This window comes from Haliotis cracherodii, unplaced genomic scaffold (genome assembly GCF_022045235.1).
Source record: "Haliotis cracherodii isolate W230 unplaced genomic scaffold, xgHalCrac1.p SCAF_13, whole genome shotgun sequence".
Taxonomy (NCBI): Eukaryota; Metazoa; Mollusca; class Gastropoda; order Lepetellida; family Haliotidae; genus Haliotis; species Haliotis cracherodii.
In genome coordinates, this window is record NW_027266268.1 from 34,552,520 (window position 1) to 34,573,773 (window position 21,254).

Genomic DNA, 21,254 nt, shown 5'->3' on the forward strand with positions numbered 1-21,254 from the left:
CGCAAGGCATCAACAGACAGGCAGTGTCCATAGCTAGCCTCGATCTGGACAGCCAAGGGTCACAACTCCAGGACAGGACCTTTACATCCGGGTGACACATCTGCGTGAAAGACAGCCACGGGCAACACAGACAGCTGCAGCCACTCCAGTCCCCGTTCCACAAAGCGATCTTAGTGCTAAGTTGGTCGTAACTCCTATACTTTATCATAGGCTTACGATCAACGTTGCACTAAGATCGCTTTGTGGAACGGCGCCCTGAGCAGGACCGTTACATCCGGGTGACACATCTGCGTGACCGACGACCAAGAGCAACAGAGACAGCTGCAACGGCTCCATGTCCACGTCATCCCGTGGGGAGGAAGAAGCATCATGGTGTGGGGAGGCTTCAGTACCATCACAGTTCTCAGGTCTTTATACCAAGCAATTAGCATATCGCTGAAACTAAATTTGTTTTCTATACAAATGAATGTCATGTATTGCGTATTGCTTAGATATGGCTGGAGCAGTTAATACTGCCGTTTAAACAGTTTTAATAATATGTATTTTGTTGATCAATAGAGGGATATTAGTGGCTGTCATTTAGCTTACTACATGCAGGACTCTAGTCTTGTCCAAACGCCATCTATCATTATAACATGGAGCACCATATGTTAGGAAGAGACACAAATGAAAAATGAAATAAACACAGACAATTGTTTAACAACAAATACATGAAGTAAATCTTACAATATCACACTAAAAATACCTGCTACATTACAATTTCTCTAAAGCTGTACTCCACATTCACGTCTAACCTAAAACAGCATTTTGTCGTACAATAACTTATCCTAGATTTAGACACACTATGAATGAAATAATCATCGGTGGTGTAATCTGATCAATTCGCATGGTCCTTTGCAAATGTTGTACGATGGTAGTCAGTCAAGGATTATGAACAATGAATGCTAAATAAATTCTCAACCAACTTCTTAAAGATTCTTTCTTTCTTCTTTCTTTGGAACTTTCCCAGACAGATGCCCCAAAATGCAATCATGTATATGTTGCATAACGCTGCACTCATCAATATTCCAGCTATATGACGGCGGTCTGTAAATAAACCAGTCTGGACCAGACAATCCAGTGATTGACATCATGAGCATCGATCCACGCAAGTGGGATACGCTGAAATGCATCTGGATATCAAGCCTGTATTCTTGGCCGTTTTTGACAGATTCGAGTCGGCCCCTCTGTGGGTCAGCGGTTGCTCTATCGTAGGCGACCTAATCGTTTACTAAGCACCGTGACAATATATATGTAATGTTGTGGATGATATAGTTTTGAAACTATTATTAAAGGCTCACTAAGTACTGACTTGATTCATCTGTCGTTGGATATAGAACTTTCGACTTTGGTGAAGCGCCATGGTTTTGGTACAATGGTTTGAAATGGATTGCCGATCTGAATTGTGAAAACACCGATACTAGCGTTCTTTTAAAATTTGGAGCCGAAATGAATTGAAATGAAATGAAGCATTGAACTTCAGCAACTTAAGAAGAAAACGTGACGTGGGCACCCATAAAAACATCATCAAGCCCACCACTCACTTTGACGCAGAAACTATGACGTCACAGTTGGCTGTCAAAAAGTTCCAAAATTCAAGGAAATCTTAGGTCTCAAATCACACTGTCTTTGTTGATTAATTTTCTGCATTGATAGAAGGTTGGTTGCAAAATATATCCTTGGGACAACACGGTCATCAACGTAAAAATGATAAGACTTTATACACATAATGTAAAGATCTTAGCAACGTGGTGTTTCTTCCAGTTGGTACGGTCATAATGTAGCCTCGGAACTTCTTATAATAGTCGTCAAGGTACCACATGTTAAAAAGAACTAATCATCAAATATCATATATGTCTATTCTTCAAATGCGGTATTTCCTGAATACATTACTGTCGTACAGTGAGTGAGTATCGTTTTACTCCGTTTTTAGCAATGTAGCGGAGGGGCACATCAGAATTTACCATGGCTTCACACATTGTGCCCATGTGGGGAATCGGACCCAGGTCTTCGGCGTGACGAGCGAACGCATTAACCACTTGGCTTCCCCACCGCCCCACTGTCGTACAGAGATGGAGGAGTTGGAAGGAGAGTTGTCCCTGGGTCATCTGAATTTGTTAATACGGGTCAGGGTAAAAGGTAAACACACTACATTTCGTAGAAAATTCCAGTAAGGAATCCATAGGCTAGGCTGTTTTTAGAATTACTTTTCCCACAGTGCCCCAGTGTCCACACAACACCAGATGCGCCATGCCTCATTACTTGCTGATTGTTCATTTTACATGTATAAACATAAATTGAACTGCGCCTGGTGACTTTGATTTTTATCTTCTTTCCTTTGTCAACAGTCAGAGGTGAAGGAAACATCACCACATCTGAGAGCTGTCCCTCTTTCACATCCAGGTCCTTGTGGTGCTGCAGCAGGGTTCTAATATCGCTGTCAGTAACAACTATGTCTACAGACACCTTGTCCGCCAGCTTCCCAGCATACATGCTCAGCCCGGTCAGGCGAACACTGGCATCACAGGATATATACAACGCATCACTTCGACATTTATCAAAGTTATTAGTCTCGTGGTACTTTTGGTGAGGAGGTAAGCGAGACAAGACATAGACAGGAGATTTCCGAGATCTGTCACAGAACGGCTGTATATCCAGATGGCTGATAGAGTATTTTCGTAAGAACATTATGACATGGGCATCACTTAAAATACCTTCATTGCAGACAGTTGTGGCAAATTGCGCCATTGAAATAGATGGAAAACGAATGAGAAACAAACATTCTCCCAGAACTTCTCTTTTCTCTTCTGGAGTTACCTCCCTTCCCTGACGTCGACATTCAGCTTCCGCCCAAGACATCACAGATCGGAAGATGCAAATCTCGTCAACTCTCATGTCATCTGCCTTCAGGATCAGCTTTAGACAATCCTTGCTTAGCTCACAGAATCCCTCGCTAGTAACAATCACCTCGGCATTGGAGTTAATGACTTCAAGAGCTTTTTCTTTCAGGTCTTCTTTATCAAACAGGTTTGCTTGTTGTAGGAATAAACATGCGTTGCTAGGCGACAACAATTGTAAGCAGAACCTCTCACACTGCTTGTCCAGTCTTGTGATATTGTATTTTCTAGCAGCGTACATCAGACCAAGGACAGTGTTAGGAGTTAACGCGACTTCCCCCGTGTAGAGGTACCTGGTGATGAAATGTTAATGTTATATAGTCTCACCCGGGTGTGTTTGGATATCAAATGTATCAACTCAGGCTTGCTAGGACACAAAGGTGGGATTCTATTAATCATCAAAAATAATTATTTAGCTTAACTTTCTGAATAGTAACACCAAGTGTCTTGGATGTAACTAGTGCAGCCACAGTTTCAGTGGCAGTGGGATTAGTGATGTCATTTGATTGTGATGTCATGGTAACCGATGACACCACACTGGCCGCAAAGCATTGTTACAATTTCATTGATCTCACATACAGATATCTCTCATGGAAATCAGTTTTGGGTGATACATTTGTTTTAGTTGCTTACAAAACAGCCCAAGATATGGTAATATGCTGTTATGTCATATTGTGGGTTCTCGAGATTAGCACCTTGTTCTCTTTGTACCTTCTGTTATCTTCTGTTATCCTTCTGCCAGATAGTTCGAAATATACAAATAAAACATCTCAACTAACCTTAGAAAGGTCTTGAAGTTGTCTGCCTGAATATCAGGAATCAGTACTTGGCCCGTCTCGGGGATCGATCCACAGAACATCGCGTGAAACACGCAACTTCGGCTGACTAAAATGAATTTGTGAGCCTGGATTGTCTCCCTTTGATCTCCAACGAGAAAGGTCACATCAGCCAACAACAAACTGTCCAACATGTGCAGGTTGGTTTCCGCCAAGGACTTTCCACTTTGCTAATTGTCAATATCAGTAGCCATGATGTGTCTGAACAAACAAAATGAAAACACTCTGTATTCCCTCTGAGGAAGACTTAATTTTTTATAATTTTAACTAAAAACGTTTTCGTTTTCTTCAAAAATAGATACTGGAGTCGAAATATGGACCAGGACGTGGTGATAGCGGGCTCTGATCCCGGATACGTCTTGATCACGATCCTTGGTTTGACAGCACCATACACTTAGATTTCACCAACACGGAAACCACTCCACATCGGGCTCCTAATCCCACAATAAGATGTCACGCACTCACTCCACCAACACGAAGATGTCACGTACTCACTAGACCAACACTAAGATGTCACTCACTCACTCCATCCACACTAAGGTGTCACTCACGCACTCCATCCACACTATGATGTCACGCACTCACTCCACCAACACTAAGATGTCACTCACTCACTCATTCCACCCACACTAAGGTGTCACTCACTCAATCCACAACACTAAGGTCTCACTCACTCACTCCATTCACACTAAGATGTCACTCATTCACTCCACCCACACTTAGGTGTCACTCACTAACTCCACAACACTAAGGTGTCACTCACTCACTCCATTCACACTAAGATGTCACTCACTCCACTCACGCTAAGATGTCACTCACTCCACCCTCACTAAGATGTCACGAACTCCATCCACACTAAGGTGTCACTCACTAACTCCACAACACTAAGGTGTCACTCAATCACTCAATTCACACTAAGATGTCACAAACTCACTCCACCCACACGAAGATGTCACTCACTCACTCCACAACACTAAGGTGTCACTAACTCACTCCATTCACACTAAGATGTCACTCACTCCACTCACACTAAGATGTCACTCACTCCACTTCATACTAAGATGCCACTCACTCCACTCACGCTAAGATGTCACTCACTCCACCCTCACTAAGATGTCACGAATTCCACCCACACTAAGGTGTCACTCACTAACTCCACAACACTAAGGTGTCACTCACTCAATCCACCCACACAAAGATTTCACGAACTCACTCCACCCACACTAAGGTGTCACGCACTCACTCCATCCACAATAAAGTTTCACTCACTCAATCCACCAACACTAAGATGTCACTCACTCCACCCACACGAAGATGTCACTCACTCACTCCACAACACTAATGTGTCACTCACTCCACCCACACTAAGGTGTCACGCACTCACTCCATCCACAATAAAGTCTCACTCACTCAATCCACCAACACTAAGATGTCACTCACTCCAATCACACTAAGAGGTCACCCACTCACTCCATCCACAGTAAGATGTCACTCATTCACTCCACCAACAGTAACATATCACTCACTCCAAAAACACTAAGATGTCACTCACTCCACCAACACTAAAATGTCACTCACTCCACCCTCATTAAGATGTCACTCACTCCACTCACACTAAGATGTCACTCACTCACTCCACCAACACTACGATGTCACTCACTCGATCCATCCACACTAAGATGTCACTCACTCACTCCACACACACTAAGGTGTCACACACTCACTCCACCCACACTAAGATGTCACTCATTCACTACACCCTCACTAACATGTCACTCACTCACTTCACCAACACTAAGATGTCACTCACTCCACCATCACTAAGATGTCACTCACTCTACTCACACTAAGATGTCACTCACTACATCCACACTAAGATGTCACTCACTCACTCCACAACACTAAGGTGTCACTCAATCACTCCATCCACACTAATCAGTCACTCACTCACTCAACCCACACTAAAATGTCACTCACTCACTCCAATCACACTTAGATGTCACCCACTCACTCCATCCACACTAAGATGTCACTCATTCACTCCATCAACAGAAAGATATCACTCACTCCACTCACACTAAGATGTCACACACTCCACTCACACTAAGATGCCACTCACTTCACTCACGCTAAGATGTCACTCACTCCACACTCACTAAGATGTCACTCACTCCACCCACACTAAGGTGTCACTCACTAACTCCACAACACTAAGGTGTCACTCACTCACTCAAATCACACTAAGATGTCACGAACTCACTCCACTCACACTAAGGTGTCAAGCACTCACTCCACCCACAATAAGGTCTCACTCACACAATCCACCAACACTAAGATGTCACTCACTCCACCCACACGAAGATGTCACTGACTCACTCCATCCACATTAAGATGTCACTCACTCCATCCACCAACACTAAGATGTCACTCACTCAATCCACCAACACTAAGATGTCACTCACTCAATCCACCAACACTAAGATGTCACTCACTCACTCCACCAACACTAAGATGTCACTCACTCACTCCACAACACTAAGGTGTCACTCCCTCCACTCACACTAAGATGTCACTCATTCACTCCACCAACTATAAGATATCACTCACTCAAAAACACTAAGATGTCACTCCTTCCACTCACACTAAGATGTCACTCACTCACTCCACCAACACTAAGATGTCACTCACTCACTCCACAACACTAAGGTGTCACTCCCTCAACTGCCACTAAGATGTCACTCATTCACTCCACCAACAGTAAGATATCACTCACTCAAAAACACTAAGATGTCACTCCCTCCACTCACACTAAGATGTCACTCACTCCATCCACACTAAGATGTCACTCACTCACTCCATCCACACTAAGATGTCACTCACTCACTCCACCCTCACTAAGGTGTCACTCGCTCATCCACTCACACAAAGATGTCATCATTCACACCACCCTCACTAAGATGTCACTCACTCACTCCACACACACTAAGGTGTAACTCACTCACTCCATTCACACTAAGATGTCACTCACTCACTCCACCCACACTAAGGTGTCACTCAATCACTCCATCCACACTAAGCAGTCACTCACTAAGTCAACCCACACTAAAATGTCAGTCACTGACTCCATTCACACTAAGATGTCACTCACTCCATCCACACTAAGATGTCATGCACTCACTCCACCCACACTAACATATCACTCAGTCACTCCACCCACACTAACATGTCATTCACTCACTCCACCCACAATAAGATGTCACTCACTCCACCAACACTAAGGTGTCACTCACTCGTTCCTACCACACTAAGATGTCACTCATTCACTACACCCTCACTAACATGTCACTCACTCACTTCACCAACACTAACATGTCACTCAGTCCACCAACACTAAGATGTCACTCACTCTACTCACACTAAGATGTCACGCACTCACTCCATCCACACTAAGATGTCACGCACTCACTCCATCCACACTAAGATGTCACTCACTCACTCCACACCAAGATGTCACTCACTCAATCCACCCACACTAACATTTCACGCACTCACCCCACCAACACTAAGATGTCACTCACTCACTCCACTAACACTAAGATGTCACTCACTCACCCCACCCACACATAGATGTCACTCACTCAATCCACCCACACTAACATGTCACTCACTCACCCCACCCAGTCTCAGATGTCACACACTCACCCCACCAACAGTAAGATGTCACTCACTCCACCAACACTAAGATGTCTTTAACTCACTCCACCATCAGTAAGATGTTACTCACTCACTCCACCCACACTAAGGTGTCACTCACTCACTCCATCCACACTGAGATATCACTCACTCACTCCACCAACACGAAAGTGTCATCCACTGAGCCCATCCACACTAAGATGTCACTCACTCACTCCACCAATAGTAAGATATCACTCACTCCGCCAACACTAAGATGCCACGCACTCACTGCACCAACACTTAGATGTCACTCAATCACTCCACACACACTAAGGTGTCACTCACTCACTCCACACGAAGATGTCACTCACGCCATCCAACACTAAGGTGTCATCCATTCACCCCATCCACACTAAGATGTCACTCACTCACTCCACCCACACTAACATGTCACTCACTACACCCTCACTAAGATTTCACTCACTCACTCCATCCACACTAAGGTGTCACTCACTCACTCCATCAAAACTAAGGTGTCACTCACTCACTCCACCCACACTAAGATGTGAATCACTCCAAACACACTTAGGTGTCACCCACCAAATATGGGAATGCCATACCATAATGAATTTTGAAAAGGTTGAGGACTTCGCCTACATGATGACTTATGCTGAGTGTGACCACAAATATTTTCAAGCAAGTGATATTTGGTGCGGAACTGGGGATGGTGTGTTTAGCTTCCTGTACTCGGAAAAGGAGCTGGCTGAGCTAGTCAGTTCCTGTGCTTTTATTGCTGCCATTAGGCCAGACTGTGCACACCTGTACATGTAATAGTTGTTGAATGCTTAGTTATTTTTAAAACAATATATAACGTTACTATGGAAACACATGGGAAAACACATGGTTGTGTGTAATCAAAAGAGAGCTCCGTTGTTGCTGTGAGGCGAACACCAAGGGAGGTAACCACTTCAAGTTTCGATTTATAAACACCAGCGTTCATCAGTTCTACCTGGCTTAAGTGCCCTGTGGACATAATGAGCTTCAACTAGGTGAACATAAGTATGTAAATGTTCATCAAACACTTCATTAACACACAATCGTTGATGTAAATGTACGTCAGATTTCTTTACCTGTATGTGTAACACCTCGAGACAACACTACCCGGTCTTGCTTCCTGGTGGACGTCACGTGACATCTACAGTCTCGACGAAATACAAAGGCCTTCAATGTTAGTTCATTTCATATCAACAAATATATCTCCTGCGTTTGGAGAGAGTTATGGGTTGTGTTTTTGTGACACTTCTTTGCCTTAGCCACGTCTATTGTCTACTCTACTGACCCCTTTAGGGTGTGACACTGTGACTATTTTATTTCAATCTGTCGAGTATTTGTATGGAACACTCACTGTTTACATGTTGTGAGGAATAGCTGGGGCACTAAACCCATACACTTGTGACATGCGGTCATGAATTTCTTGGAGGGTACTTTTCTCTAAAGTTAAAAACTTGATGACTGCTCGGTACTCGTTCTTGTCCATTTCTGGGTCCAGTAAGGTGTTACTGGCGGTAGAGAGGCAAAGCGTGTCGACACCAGCTCGACCGCGCCAGTGTTGTAGATCTGGACGAGAGTAAGAAGACTAATCAGAATGTTGCTAGCCACAAAACGACATGACATGCACTTCTAAACCCCGAGACGACTGACATGTTCTTGATGCTAGTATACTACTCACAAAACGTAGGGAATGTTGAACGTGACCAATATTCAGTCAAGCAACAGAATCATTCAAATTTGGCAGCTGCACTCAAATGCATTCAGTTGTATGATTGTATACAACTATTTATATTGTACTTCAGTGATGGTCGGGCGGGGGGTGGGGGTGAGAGGGGGTGGGGTGGGTGGTTGGGGGGCGGCTGGCGACGTGATGAAAAGTGTCATCAGCATCAGTCATGATCATTATGGCAGGGGGTCAGTTGTGGGGTTGGTAGATTTCATTATGGCGGGCGGGCGAAATCTCCATCTGAAGGGAAGAGGCAGTGGTACCAGCAATCCGGTACATCATCACCACTCACGACGTGCCGACTGCTCAGCTACCACCATCTCACACGCGCGCACACGCACACGTACACACGTAAGCACACGCACGCACGCACACATCCGTATTGAGTCCCACTTTTCTCTACACAAACACCAAATTTCATTACATTTTGAACAACAATGGCTGAGTAAAACCATGAATATTCCCTTTCAATATGTCTGCTGTAGGAGACAAGAGTGGAGAACAGTCCTGTCTGTCTCCCGTCACTTTATTGAACAAGTTTTAATTGATAGGCTGGTATTTCTTTATAACGTAAGCGTTATCGATGAAGGGGGTGTACCAGTTTTGCCCATACGTTTAATGTTGAAAAGGTACGGTTAGAAACAGAATACAATATATTTACAATGTTCTGTTGCATTCCTTCCCTGCTCTGCTTGCGAGGTTGTTTGTCTTGAGTATTAGTTTCTTGTCCTGTGCCTCACTAACAGTGGAATCCCACCGGGCCGAAACTTTAGTCAAGCTGAGACAGGCTGCGAATTGGCGAGATTGTTGCAGGGTATCAACTATTTGAAGACGTCACGCATGAGTCAAGTAGTTTCGTTGCACATATTTGAAACCCGTAATCCAAGTTTATGTATTTTATGTCCAAAAGTATGTTTTAAGAAAAATATTAAATTGAGAACATCGAAAACATGAAGTTACTCTGGATTGAATTGCTTCAATTACATGTTAAATTGGTCTTTTGTGACACAATTTTTGTCCGGAATTCAGATAAGACAGATTTAACTACATAATAACCAAACGTGCTGACATGAGGACCCTAAATTTGGTACGATGTTTATTTGTTCGTGTGTTTGTCTGCTGTCTTACGCCGCACTCAGCAACATTCCAGCTATATGACGGCGGTCTGTTAATAATCGAGTCTGGACCAGACACTCCAGTGATTAATATCATGAGCATCGATCCACGCAATTGGGATACGATGACATGCATCAACCAAGTCAGCGAGCCTGACCACCGATCCCGTTAGTCGCCTTTTACGACAAGCATAGTCACCTTTTACGGCAAGCATGGGTTGCTGAAGACCTATTCTACCCCGGATCTTCAGGGGTCGTATGCTATTGAGAGAGATCCGGACTAATCAGTGTCCGGTACACGCCCGGCTTGCATATAACCTGACCAAGACAGTACATGGGTTGATGGCATTTATACGATCCATGTTGTACGTGGCACACAATCATCGAGGACCTTATTGAATCACTAACCTTGTTTGACAAATTCTGCTGAACAGCCTACCTTTATTCAACTATATATATTTAACACACGTGCGTCCACGGTTATTATTTTCCGACGAGTCGTTACTACGGTAACAGCGCGAGATCCACGCTCCGTGAATTCGGTGTTAAAACAACATGAGTTAAGGTGACATTGGTCGACTCATCAGAAGAATGGCTCGACGAATTCGTGCATGACTGGCCAACAATGGCTATTTTACCCGATATTAGTAAAATGCAAATTTCGAATTTGACCCCCGACCTCGTTAACGACCTGGTGCGCCCTCATCACGCCAACCATTAAAACCAATTAGATCTGATCGCCTACTCCCCAGCAGATATGATCATGTCATTTCCATTCGCCAATACCATATACCATGTAGATCAGAAGATATGTCCTGATGAGTCCCCTGGCTCCTACGTGTTGGCATAGTATATTAGATATGATACGGACAATTCATATAGAAGGATATCTGTCTGCAATATAATTTATTCTTATTAAACTTCTACGGCAGATATCTGTTTCTACATTCATGCGTAGGCCTTTAATGGTAGCTGAATAAGAACACTCACTCACTCACTCACTCACTCACTCACTCACTCACTCTTCATGCCCATCACTCAACATTAGTCACGTGGGTTTGTAAGGGCATATAATAAATTGTTGTTTTCTGTACATAAATAGTAAAGGAGAAATACAAGCAAAATGCTTTATGTATATTCTCCTAGTGAATCAGGTATTACTCAAGTGATTATGTATAGTTCCCGAGTGACTTCCGTATGCCAAGAAGATATTTCCGCATAGATGCTCACGGAGCATGCCAGAATTTCACAGTATTGTCAACGCGCATGTTGACGGGGACATTAGCTCAGATTGAAGACGAACAATACCTTGAGTCCACACTTCTTTAGTCGGCAAGAAAACAAACAAGTACAATTACTAATAGTAGTATGTCGAGCGGAGATTCCAACTCAACTCCCACTAGTGAAGTCCAGCAAGCATGCGTATCCTACTAGCGGCTGTACATACAGGTGCTGTCGGAATACCAGACTGACTAATAGTAAAGATGTGAACATGTATATACACTATTGGACAACAAAGGACAGACAAAGAGACAATGGCGTCACCCTGGACATTGGACTTATGAATGTGATGACAGACACATTGGAAAATTAATTAACGCTATAGATAAAAAGCCTCGCGACCCGTGGAGATCCGGGGTAGAATAGGTCTTCAGCAACCAATTTTTGCCGTAAAAGGCGACTGTGCTTGTCGTAGGAGGCGACTAACGGGATCGGGTGGTCAGGCTGGTTTATCGCGTACATCGTTGTGCAATATCAATCACTGGATTGTCTTGATCAAGACTCGATTATTTACAGGTCGCCGTCATACAGAGGGAATAATGTTAAACCACAAACAAAACAACACATTTTTGTAACAATCTCTTTTTATTCATGTTTTAACCAAATCTGTTGAATGACGTGTTACTAAGACCTGTTGAATGACGTGTTACCCAGACCTGTTGAATCCCGTGTTACCCAGGCCTGTTGAATACCGTGTTACCCAGGCCTGTTGAATCCCGTGTTACCCAGGCCTGTTGAATCCCGTGTTACCTAGACCTGTTGAATCTCGGGTTACCCAGGCCTGTTGAATCCCGTGTTACCCAGGCCTGTTGAATCCTGTGTTACCCAGACCCGTTGACTCCCGTGTTACCCAGGCCTGTTGAATCCCGTGTTACCCAGACCCGTTGAATCCCGTGTTACCCAGGCCTTTTGAATCCCGTGTTACCAAGGCCTGTTGAATCCCGTGTTACCGAGACCCGTTGACTCCCGTGTTACCCAGGCCTGTTGAATCCCGTGTTACCCAGACCTGTTGAATCCCATGTTACCCAGACCCGTTGAATCCCGTGTTACCCAGGCCTGTTGAATCCCGTGTTACCCAGACCCGTTGAATCCCGTGTTACCCAGGCCTGTTGAATCCCGTGTTACCTAGACCTGTTGAATCTCGGGTTACCCAGACATGTTGAATCCCGTGTTACCTAGACCTGTTGAATCTCGGGTTACCCAGACATGTTGAATCCCGTGTTACCCAGGCTTGTTGAATCCCGTATTACCCAGACCTGTTGAATCCCGTGTTACCAAGGGTAACAACAAGTACCATCTTTTAACTTATTTTGGTATGACGCTGCCGGGGATCGAACCCCTGACCTTCCGCTCTACGGGCGGACGCTCTACCACAAGACCACGGATGCGGTCAATGTCAATAGGTACCTTTACCATTCCCTCGTGTGTATATGTGGTTAAAATGTAGAAGTTAGGCGACCAAATGGATCGTATGTCCATTAGTTGATGGCTTGAGGACGGCGTGGAATGTTGCACATATCAATCACTGATTTCTCCGGTTCGGATTTCATTATTTACAGGCCGCCGTATCACTTGAATATTGCTCATTTGTAAACACGAACAAACAAACAAATATATGGGATGTTGGTTGGTTGGTTGGTTTGTTGTTTAACGCCGCACTCAGCAATATTCCAGCCATATGACGGCGGTCTGTAAATAATCGAGTCTGGACCCGACAATCCAGTGATTCACATCATGAGCATCGATCCACGCAATTGGGATCGATGACATGCATCAACCAAGTCAGCGAGCCTGACCACCCAATCCCGTTAGTCGCCTCTTACGACAAGCAAAGTCGCCTTTTAAAGCAAGCATGGGTTGCTGAAGACCTGTTCTACCCTCGAGCTTAACGTGTCCCCAAGGAATGTGAGTGACTGAGTATGGTTCTACGGCGCTTTTAGGAATATTCGAGCTACATCTCTAGAAATGGTTTCACATTTAGTACCTATGTCGGGAATCAAACCCGGACCTGCGGCGTGACGAGCGACAGGCACTGACCACTAGGCTACTGCACCAAGAAGTGATGTTTCGACAGAATGTCTTAAGGTCTTTCGGACGGGTCTAAAATAATGTTTTGTGTCTATACACGAAATAGCGATTCAGAAACAAATGGAGCATCCACGAACATATTTGCATTAATTACACTTTATTCCAGTCAGGTTTATATCTATATTCAAAATACCGCTATGACATTGAGTGTGGAGTCATACTGCTTTATTGGCGTGTATATCATCACCATGTCATGAATATGCAATGTAAGTCCTGTCTGTAAGGGTAGGCACGACCCGACTGTTGTTCTCTATCGCGGATGGGGGTGGTCAGGTAGCCTAGTGTTTAAAGCGTTCGCGTAAGTTTGCCACATCACATGTCACTAGGTTCACACTTTGAGTACCATACATGGAGTCAACTACTCCCATTGGCTCAAACGCATGCTTGCCGGGGGCGGTCGGGTAGCTCGTCTCGCCGAAGACCCGGGTTCGATTCTCGACATGGGTACAATGTGTGAAGCCCATTTCTGGTATCCTCCGTCGTGATATTGCTGGAATATTGCTAAAAACGGCGCAAAACCATACTCACCCACTCACTATCACGGATCGAACGAAAGTAAAGGACGCGGGCCTTCGCCGTAACAAGGGACAAGCTTTAACCAAAGGCCGCTGCAACAAGTACTGATGCTCCAACAGAATGTCGTGAAGTCTTTTGGACTGGTCTTAAATAGTTTTGTGATTATACACGAAATACAGATTGAGAACCAAATGTCGCATCCATGCACACAGGGGATGGTTATATTTGCATTTAATTAAACCTTATTCCAGTCAGGTTTATTGTATATTTAAAACACAACTATGGCATTAATTGTGAATTCATAGTTGGTGGCTTATCCGCATGGATGTCATCTGCCACACAGGCGTCCTGAATATGCAATGAAGATTATAAACCCTGTCTGTCTGTCAGGCACAATCTACCTGGGCCTCGTCGGACGTTGATGTTTAGACAATGGCTGCCTCTCCTGTGGTTTTGTATAACGGATCGTACGAAATAAAAGGAGGATTTGCGGGAAATGACAATCCATCAGTCGTCTTCAAGACTCTCATAGCCGGTTCCCTGGTGAGTTTAAATAACATTATGCATTCTCCTTCATCCTTAATGTCCTTCAAAGGCACTGTGACGCAGTAGTCATATATTCCCGATACCTACTGATATAATGTTTTAGTTGTGTCCCTTATACCTGCTAGGATCCGCTGATACATAAACGCCGTGTGTCTTTCTTACATTAATTACTGAAATCCAGGGTTTATCCCCACCAAACACGCTCTTTCACACTCTTAATGTCCTTTGACCGCCTCCGTGGTCTAGTGGTAGAGCGTCCGCCCGGAGAGCGGAAGGTCCGGTGTTCGATCCCTGACCGCGTCATACCAAAAGACGTTAAAAGATGGTACTTGTTGTTACCCTGTCTGGCGCTCGGCATTAAGGGGCTAAAACAAGGACTGGTCGGCTCGGAGTCAGTATACTGTGTCTGAGTAGGGTATTCATGTTAAACTGCGGCATGGTATCTCAGTGAGCTAGCACTATAAATCAGCATCAGTCCGGACAAGTACAAGCAGCCACGCAAACACACACATGTACATGCACGTCGCTATATAAGCTCAATAATCTTGGACGCGACGTTAAACCCCATTTCACCTCACCTCACCTTAATTTCCTTTATTCGAAACTAGGGTTTGAACCAACGATATTCAGATCCTTAGAAATAAAAGACAACAATACTTCCGCAATCACTTATGCCAGTGATTCACTATTTCCTCAATAAGAGAATGTGTGTTTTTGCAACGTATGTATCAGAACAATTGATGATGGGGACATAGAAGTTCTGCATCACCCCAACCTACGAGTCACGTGATAACAATAGTAACGTGGAAGAATATTTAAGGGAACACTCAAATTTCTTCAGATTTCTGTTCCGTGCCCTGTGATATGCAGATACATCTTCTGGGCATGCTGGATATCAACGCCGGATCGTCTACACGTGTTATTCTTCACCATTCTTGTAAGGCCTGCCAAAGCTGTTGAAAGTTCTGGAAACGCTGAGGTCGGAACATCCCAAAGGTGTTTAATCGGTGACATGTCTGGAGATATGGTTGCCCAGGGTAATATTGTGACACCTTGATGCCTCAGACAGTCAACACAAGCTCTGTCAGGACGTGCGTTGTCTTACCGGAACTGATAGTTTTGACCTACACTCCGGTCAAATTGGGTGATCATTGGACGCATACTTTGGTCCACATTACGTTGACCTGTCATGTTCCCTTGTACGATGATCAGAATCGTCCTGTTGTCGTATGTGAAGCAAGCCCAGACCATGATACTGCCACCACCTTTCTTAACATGCTCGTGAAATGCTGTTGGATAGTATCTACACTCTCCAAACACGTTATGAGTTCAGCGAAAACAGAACCTGATTCATTAGATAAAATGGTGGATCTTCAATGTCGCTGTTGATGACCTCCAAACTGTTGTGCCCACAGTTGTCTGAGGCCTCTGTGTAGTGCCACACATTTCTCTGAAAGGACGTCTTCATTTCAGATCCGCACTTTACAACCCGTATCGTTGACGTCGAAAGACAAATTCCTGTGCCAGCCGTGACGTTGTCCCTCTGTTCTGATGCAGACATTAATCTGCTCCTCAACACAATGTTGCGGACATATCGATCCTGCCTGGGAGAATCCTTTTGGACCTTCCTCTGCCCTCTCTAATCCTAATACAACCGAGATCGAGATATCACAATCTTAGATTTATCAAACCGTCTGGCAACTGTAATCTAACTGGCCAACTTCAAATCTTGTCTATAGCCCACACATTTGCATTACCATAAATTTTCCTTCGTTGTGAATATGGACGAAGCATATTTAGCCAATATTACTTTGGGCCCCGTGAAGATCCGGGGTAGAATAGGTCTTCAGCAACTCATGCTTGCCGTAAAAGGCGACTATGCTTGTCGTAAGAGGCGACTAACGGGATCAGGAGGTCAGGCTCGCTGACTTGGTTGATTCATGTCACCGTATCCCAATTGCGTAGATCGATGCTCTTGATGTCAAACACTGGATTGTCTGGTCCAGACTCGATTATTTACAGACCACCGTCATATAGCTGGAATATTGCTGAGTGCGGCGTTAATAAAAAACAAACAAACCGAAAACAACAACAAATTCGGACAATGATTGTGATAAGTACCTTTTATTGCTATCAATGAGTTTACAAGATATCTTTCTAGACTAGCAAATATTTTTAAGGCCACAAAATCAACAAAACACAAGGATATGAAAATAATACCAGCGCATAGTATGTGGCCCAGAATCAAACCAAAGTGTCCCGTGTTGAAGCGAAGATTCGTACTCAAAACCACCATTTACAGATGGTAGAACCCATGAGAAACAAGACTCCAGACTCGAAAATATGTACAGCTACTCCCTTGCCATATCAAGACAAAGGCCATAAAATCAACAACACACAAGTTAAAGGATATGAAAATAATACCATCGCATAGCATGTAGCCCAGAATCAATCCAAAGTGTCCCGTGTTGAAGCGAAGATTCGTACCCAAAGCCACCATTTACAGATGGTGGAACCCATGAGAAACAAGACTCCAGACTAGAAATTATATACACAACCAGACACAAGTTAAAGGATATGAAAATAATACCAGAGCATAGTATGTAGCCCAGAATCAAAGCAAAGTGTCCCGTGTTGAAGCGAAGATTCGTACTCAAACCCACTATTTACAGATATTCACGCTCAAGAAGAACTATCATTACATGGATTTGTTACTTACGAACTTTTTATGCCAGTTATGCCAATAGAGGATGCTAACTGGTAAGGCCGTACATGCTTATCCTTTTTCTCAAGCACCTGATGTCGTCGCTGATATTCAGTGGTCCATTCATATAAATTGTTGCCACTATTTTTGCCCTTTATGCCAAATGGATTCCATTATCAAAAGGACAACCAGACTGATTATTGTCTTTTATGGACGTTTTATTTACAAAATCTGGTGACAGATTACGATCATACACCTCATAGGTTTGTAAACCAGAGGTCACCATCAGAACTTATTGACAAGAATGAAGCCAGAGTATGGAAGGTGAGTGAGGGAGTGAGGTTTAACGCCGCTTTTAACATTACTTAACATAACGTTATATCGCGGCGTGTCAGCTTAATGTGGGAGGAAACCCCGAAGTGATGTAGGTCTTAGGCTTTTACCACTTCGGTAAAACCCACGAGCACGGGTATGGTGCTGACAAACCTAGAAACATAATCGGGTCGAACCGGGATTCGAACCCACAATCATAGGTGTCTGGCATGCCAAAGGGATGCAACTCTGCACAGTGAATCGCGGCGCCTCAGACGACTGGGCCACCCGTGCCGCCATAGTATGGAAGGAACAACATGCAAATAATCTAACTAAAGTACCAAGACTGAAGTGAAATCGAAACCAGTAGCCAAGACGCCACAAGTGCAAAGGGAAGGATCAAGTAAGAATATCTCACTTGAGGCTTACGTTTCAAAGAGACAATTGCGAAACATGGACTGGAGAAATATTCCTTGTAAGACCAAGTTCAAGGTTCATTCTATTGTAATGAATTGAGTTGAGCTTATAAAGACAAGGGTAGCATTTGGCGTGTGGAGAAAATACTGAAGAAGATGAAACAAAGAAGTATTTGTCAAATGGATGGGTTATTTAAAAATTTTAAATAGTTGTATTGTGTTTATTGTGTTTATTTTGTATCATCTGGCTGAGGCTATCACGGATATCAGAGCTGTGTTTCCTTACTTCTCAGCACAAATTTGTCACAAAAACTGTTTGCCATAATTCAGCTCACACGTGAATTCACTTCCAGTCAGCGTGTTTGCCCAATTCAGGATTTATCCGAGCAACGTTGATCCTTTTTTATTTGTCTATGAATATTCTGTCTACAAACATTAAGGGAACTAAACCATAGACTGACCCTGAAACTGAAAGATTGTCATTCACAAACAGAAGCAAATAAATAGGGTTGCCACAACAAATATTCTTTCAACTGGTCAACAACCAACCATCTGTGGTCATTATTCTCGCCTACAGCAGGCGAGTTATTTGTAGCAGCACTTTACTGGACTATTGTTATCAAGTGACTCTCATAGGTTGAGAACCCTCATTTCCTTCTCATCAAACATTTCACATTATCGAATTTCCTAACCTATGCTTCATAGTCATGTCTATTGACCTTGGGACTGCAATTATAGTTTTCTCCTATCTCTATGTCAATGGGAATAGGGTGGTTGCATGGAACCGTTTCAAACACTATCGGCTATATATGGCCATTGCCAATAATATAAATATTGAAACCCTAATAATACGGATGCGATCGTTCCCAGTTGAATCTCTCGGATTAACAGTTTTACGGATTAATACCAAATGGGCATTGGGTAATATCAATTGTATATATGTAGACTTTCATAACAGGAGTATTCCAGAAGCGGGACTTATTGGACTGAAGGGGTCTGGACTAACAGAGTTATGTTATTTTACAGGGGTCCAGCGGTACAGGTCATGTGTTAGTTGGCAACGAGGTCGCTGCCGACAGAGATCATCTGGAAGACGTACGCTGCGTTATCCAGGAAGGCCTCGTGACGGATGACCATGACATTGAGCTGGTGTGGAGATACGCCTACAGTCAATTAGGAGCCACCCTAGAAGACCATCCTCTTCTGCTAACTGAAGCTTTAGGGTGTCCCTTTAAAACTCGACAGCGACTGAGTCAGATATTGTTTGAGTCTATGGAAGTACCTGCCTTGTATTGGGGGTTCAACCCTCTTTTGGCCCTGCATGCATACGACCTGAAAACAGGCTTAGTCGTGGATTCGGGATATGATTCCACCAGCGTCATACCAATTAACAATGGAACGATGGTGCATGAGGCAATTGGTGTTCTGGAACTTGCCGGTAAAGGTCTGTCCAGCTATCTGGAGCACCTTCTGAAGAAGAGGTACTACTCCTTTCCTTCTTGGGCTCAAAAGTATCAAGTAGATCAAATGAAAGAAACGTTATGCTACGTCAGTCTTGATGCAATTGAAGAGCTAAAGAAATTATCGATTGAACCAAACGTCGTCAAGAAGACTTTCAGAATGACAGACGGCACTGAGATTGTTCTCCAGAAGGAAAGATTCTTCTGCCCAGAAGCCATGTTTGTTCCCTCCATGTTTGGCTCAAATGGTCATCCACTCCAGAAGCTGGTTCATAATGCCGTAGACAAGTGTGATGAAGATTTGCGACCACTTCTCTACTCGAACATAATCCTGGCAGGAGGCACAGCAGAGTTCCCAGGCATGAAGGCAAGGCTGGAGCAAGAACTGAAGACGTCAGGTCCAAGCCAAGAAATCAAAGTTACCGCCCCTGAATGGAAATACGCAGCGTGGAAAGGCGGGTCTATGCTAGCTGCTCATGACGGATTTGTTAAAAATGAGTTCCTCTCTAAAGCTGCGTACGAGGAATATGGAGATAATGCTCTGAAGCGCTTTTAACAATGAACTATATAATGCTAAGTTACATTTCTTAAGGTGAGTTTAAGTGTAGCTTATGAGACCATATGATCAAGGTCTATGTTGTATTAAAGCAAAAATGAACCCAATTCCTTCCATAGGTATTGCCTATATTTGTCAAAAACATGTAAAAAATAAATGCATGAAATGTAAATATCTCAGCTGATCACTTGTTATCCTTTCGCATGTAACAACATCGCACATAACACAATTTAGGCCTGGACTGCAAATGCAGAAGATCACGGAGAAAAAAAAACCTTTTAGAGAGTGTGGCTCCTCTGCAATGGTGATTTATTTTATCAAAAGTCAATTTTTGTATCTATATATATTGCGAGCACAAGTAAATGAATCATGAAAACTACAAAGGTTGTTTCATTAGTCCTGAGCCTCAACTGGAAAGGTTTGACCTGGGAGCATCAAAATGATTTATTTTTCAACATATCCCCTCTCATTGATACAATTTTGCCAGCGATGTTGGGGGGAGTTTTGAAGAAGTCCTTCTCCTGGCTGTTCAAGAAGTTCTACAAACTGTTATGAGGTCGAAATGGGTACAGGTTTGAGCTTTCTTAATGCTTGGGAACAGATGGAAGGCTGACGGTTTGTTTGTTTGTTTGTTGTTTTACGCCCCACTCAGCAATATTCCAGCTATATGACGGCGGTCCGTAAATAATTGAGTCTGGACCAGACAATCCAGTGATTGATATCATGAACATCGATCCACGCAATTGCCTTTTACGACAAGCATAGTCGTCTTTTACGGCAAGCATGGGTTGCTGAAGACCTATTCTACTCCAGATCTTCACGGGTCAGAAGGCTGATGGAGCCAGATCAGGAGAATAAGGTGGGTTCACTTCAATGACATTATGAAATTATGACCGAGAGACGTGGGAAGCGTATGAAAGGTGTGTACATCAGGATTGGTTTGGTTTGTTGTTTAACGCCGCACTCAGCAATATTCCAGCTATATCGAGTCTGGACCAGACAATCCAGTGATTATTATCATGAGCATCGATCAACG

The 21,254-nt window shown here is 43.7% G+C and overlaps 1 protein-coding gene and 1 pseudogene across 1 annotated transcript; one reads left to right on the forward strand and one right to left on the reverse strand.

Moving 5' to 3' along the window:
- Positions 1–2,187: 2,187 nt before the first annotated feature.
- Positions 2,188–8,642, reverse strand: LOC139459228 (BTB/POZ domain-containing protein 6-like; annotated as a pseudogene).
- Positions 8,643–14,656: 6,014 nt separating this feature from the next.
- Positions 14,657–20,218, forward strand: LOC139459229 (uncharacterized). The gene is made up of 2 exons (XM_071240681.1): positions 14,657–14,767; positions 19,229–20,218. Exons 1-2 carry the CDS (start codon positions 14,657–14,659, stop codon positions 20,216–20,218), a joined length of 1,101 nt encoding a protein of 366 aa, XP_071096782.1.
- Positions 20,219–21,254: the final 1,036 nt, after the last annotated feature.

Coding starts and splice junctions, on each gene's coding strand:
- LOC139459229 (XM_071240681.1), top strand. CDS start 14,657: ATGGCTGCCTCTCCTGTGGTTTTGTATAACGGATCGTACGAAATAAAA. Junction 14,768..19,228: donor CTCTCATAGCCGGTTCCCTG/GTGAGTTTAAAT, acceptor GTTATTTTACAG/GGGTCCAGCGGTACAGGTCA.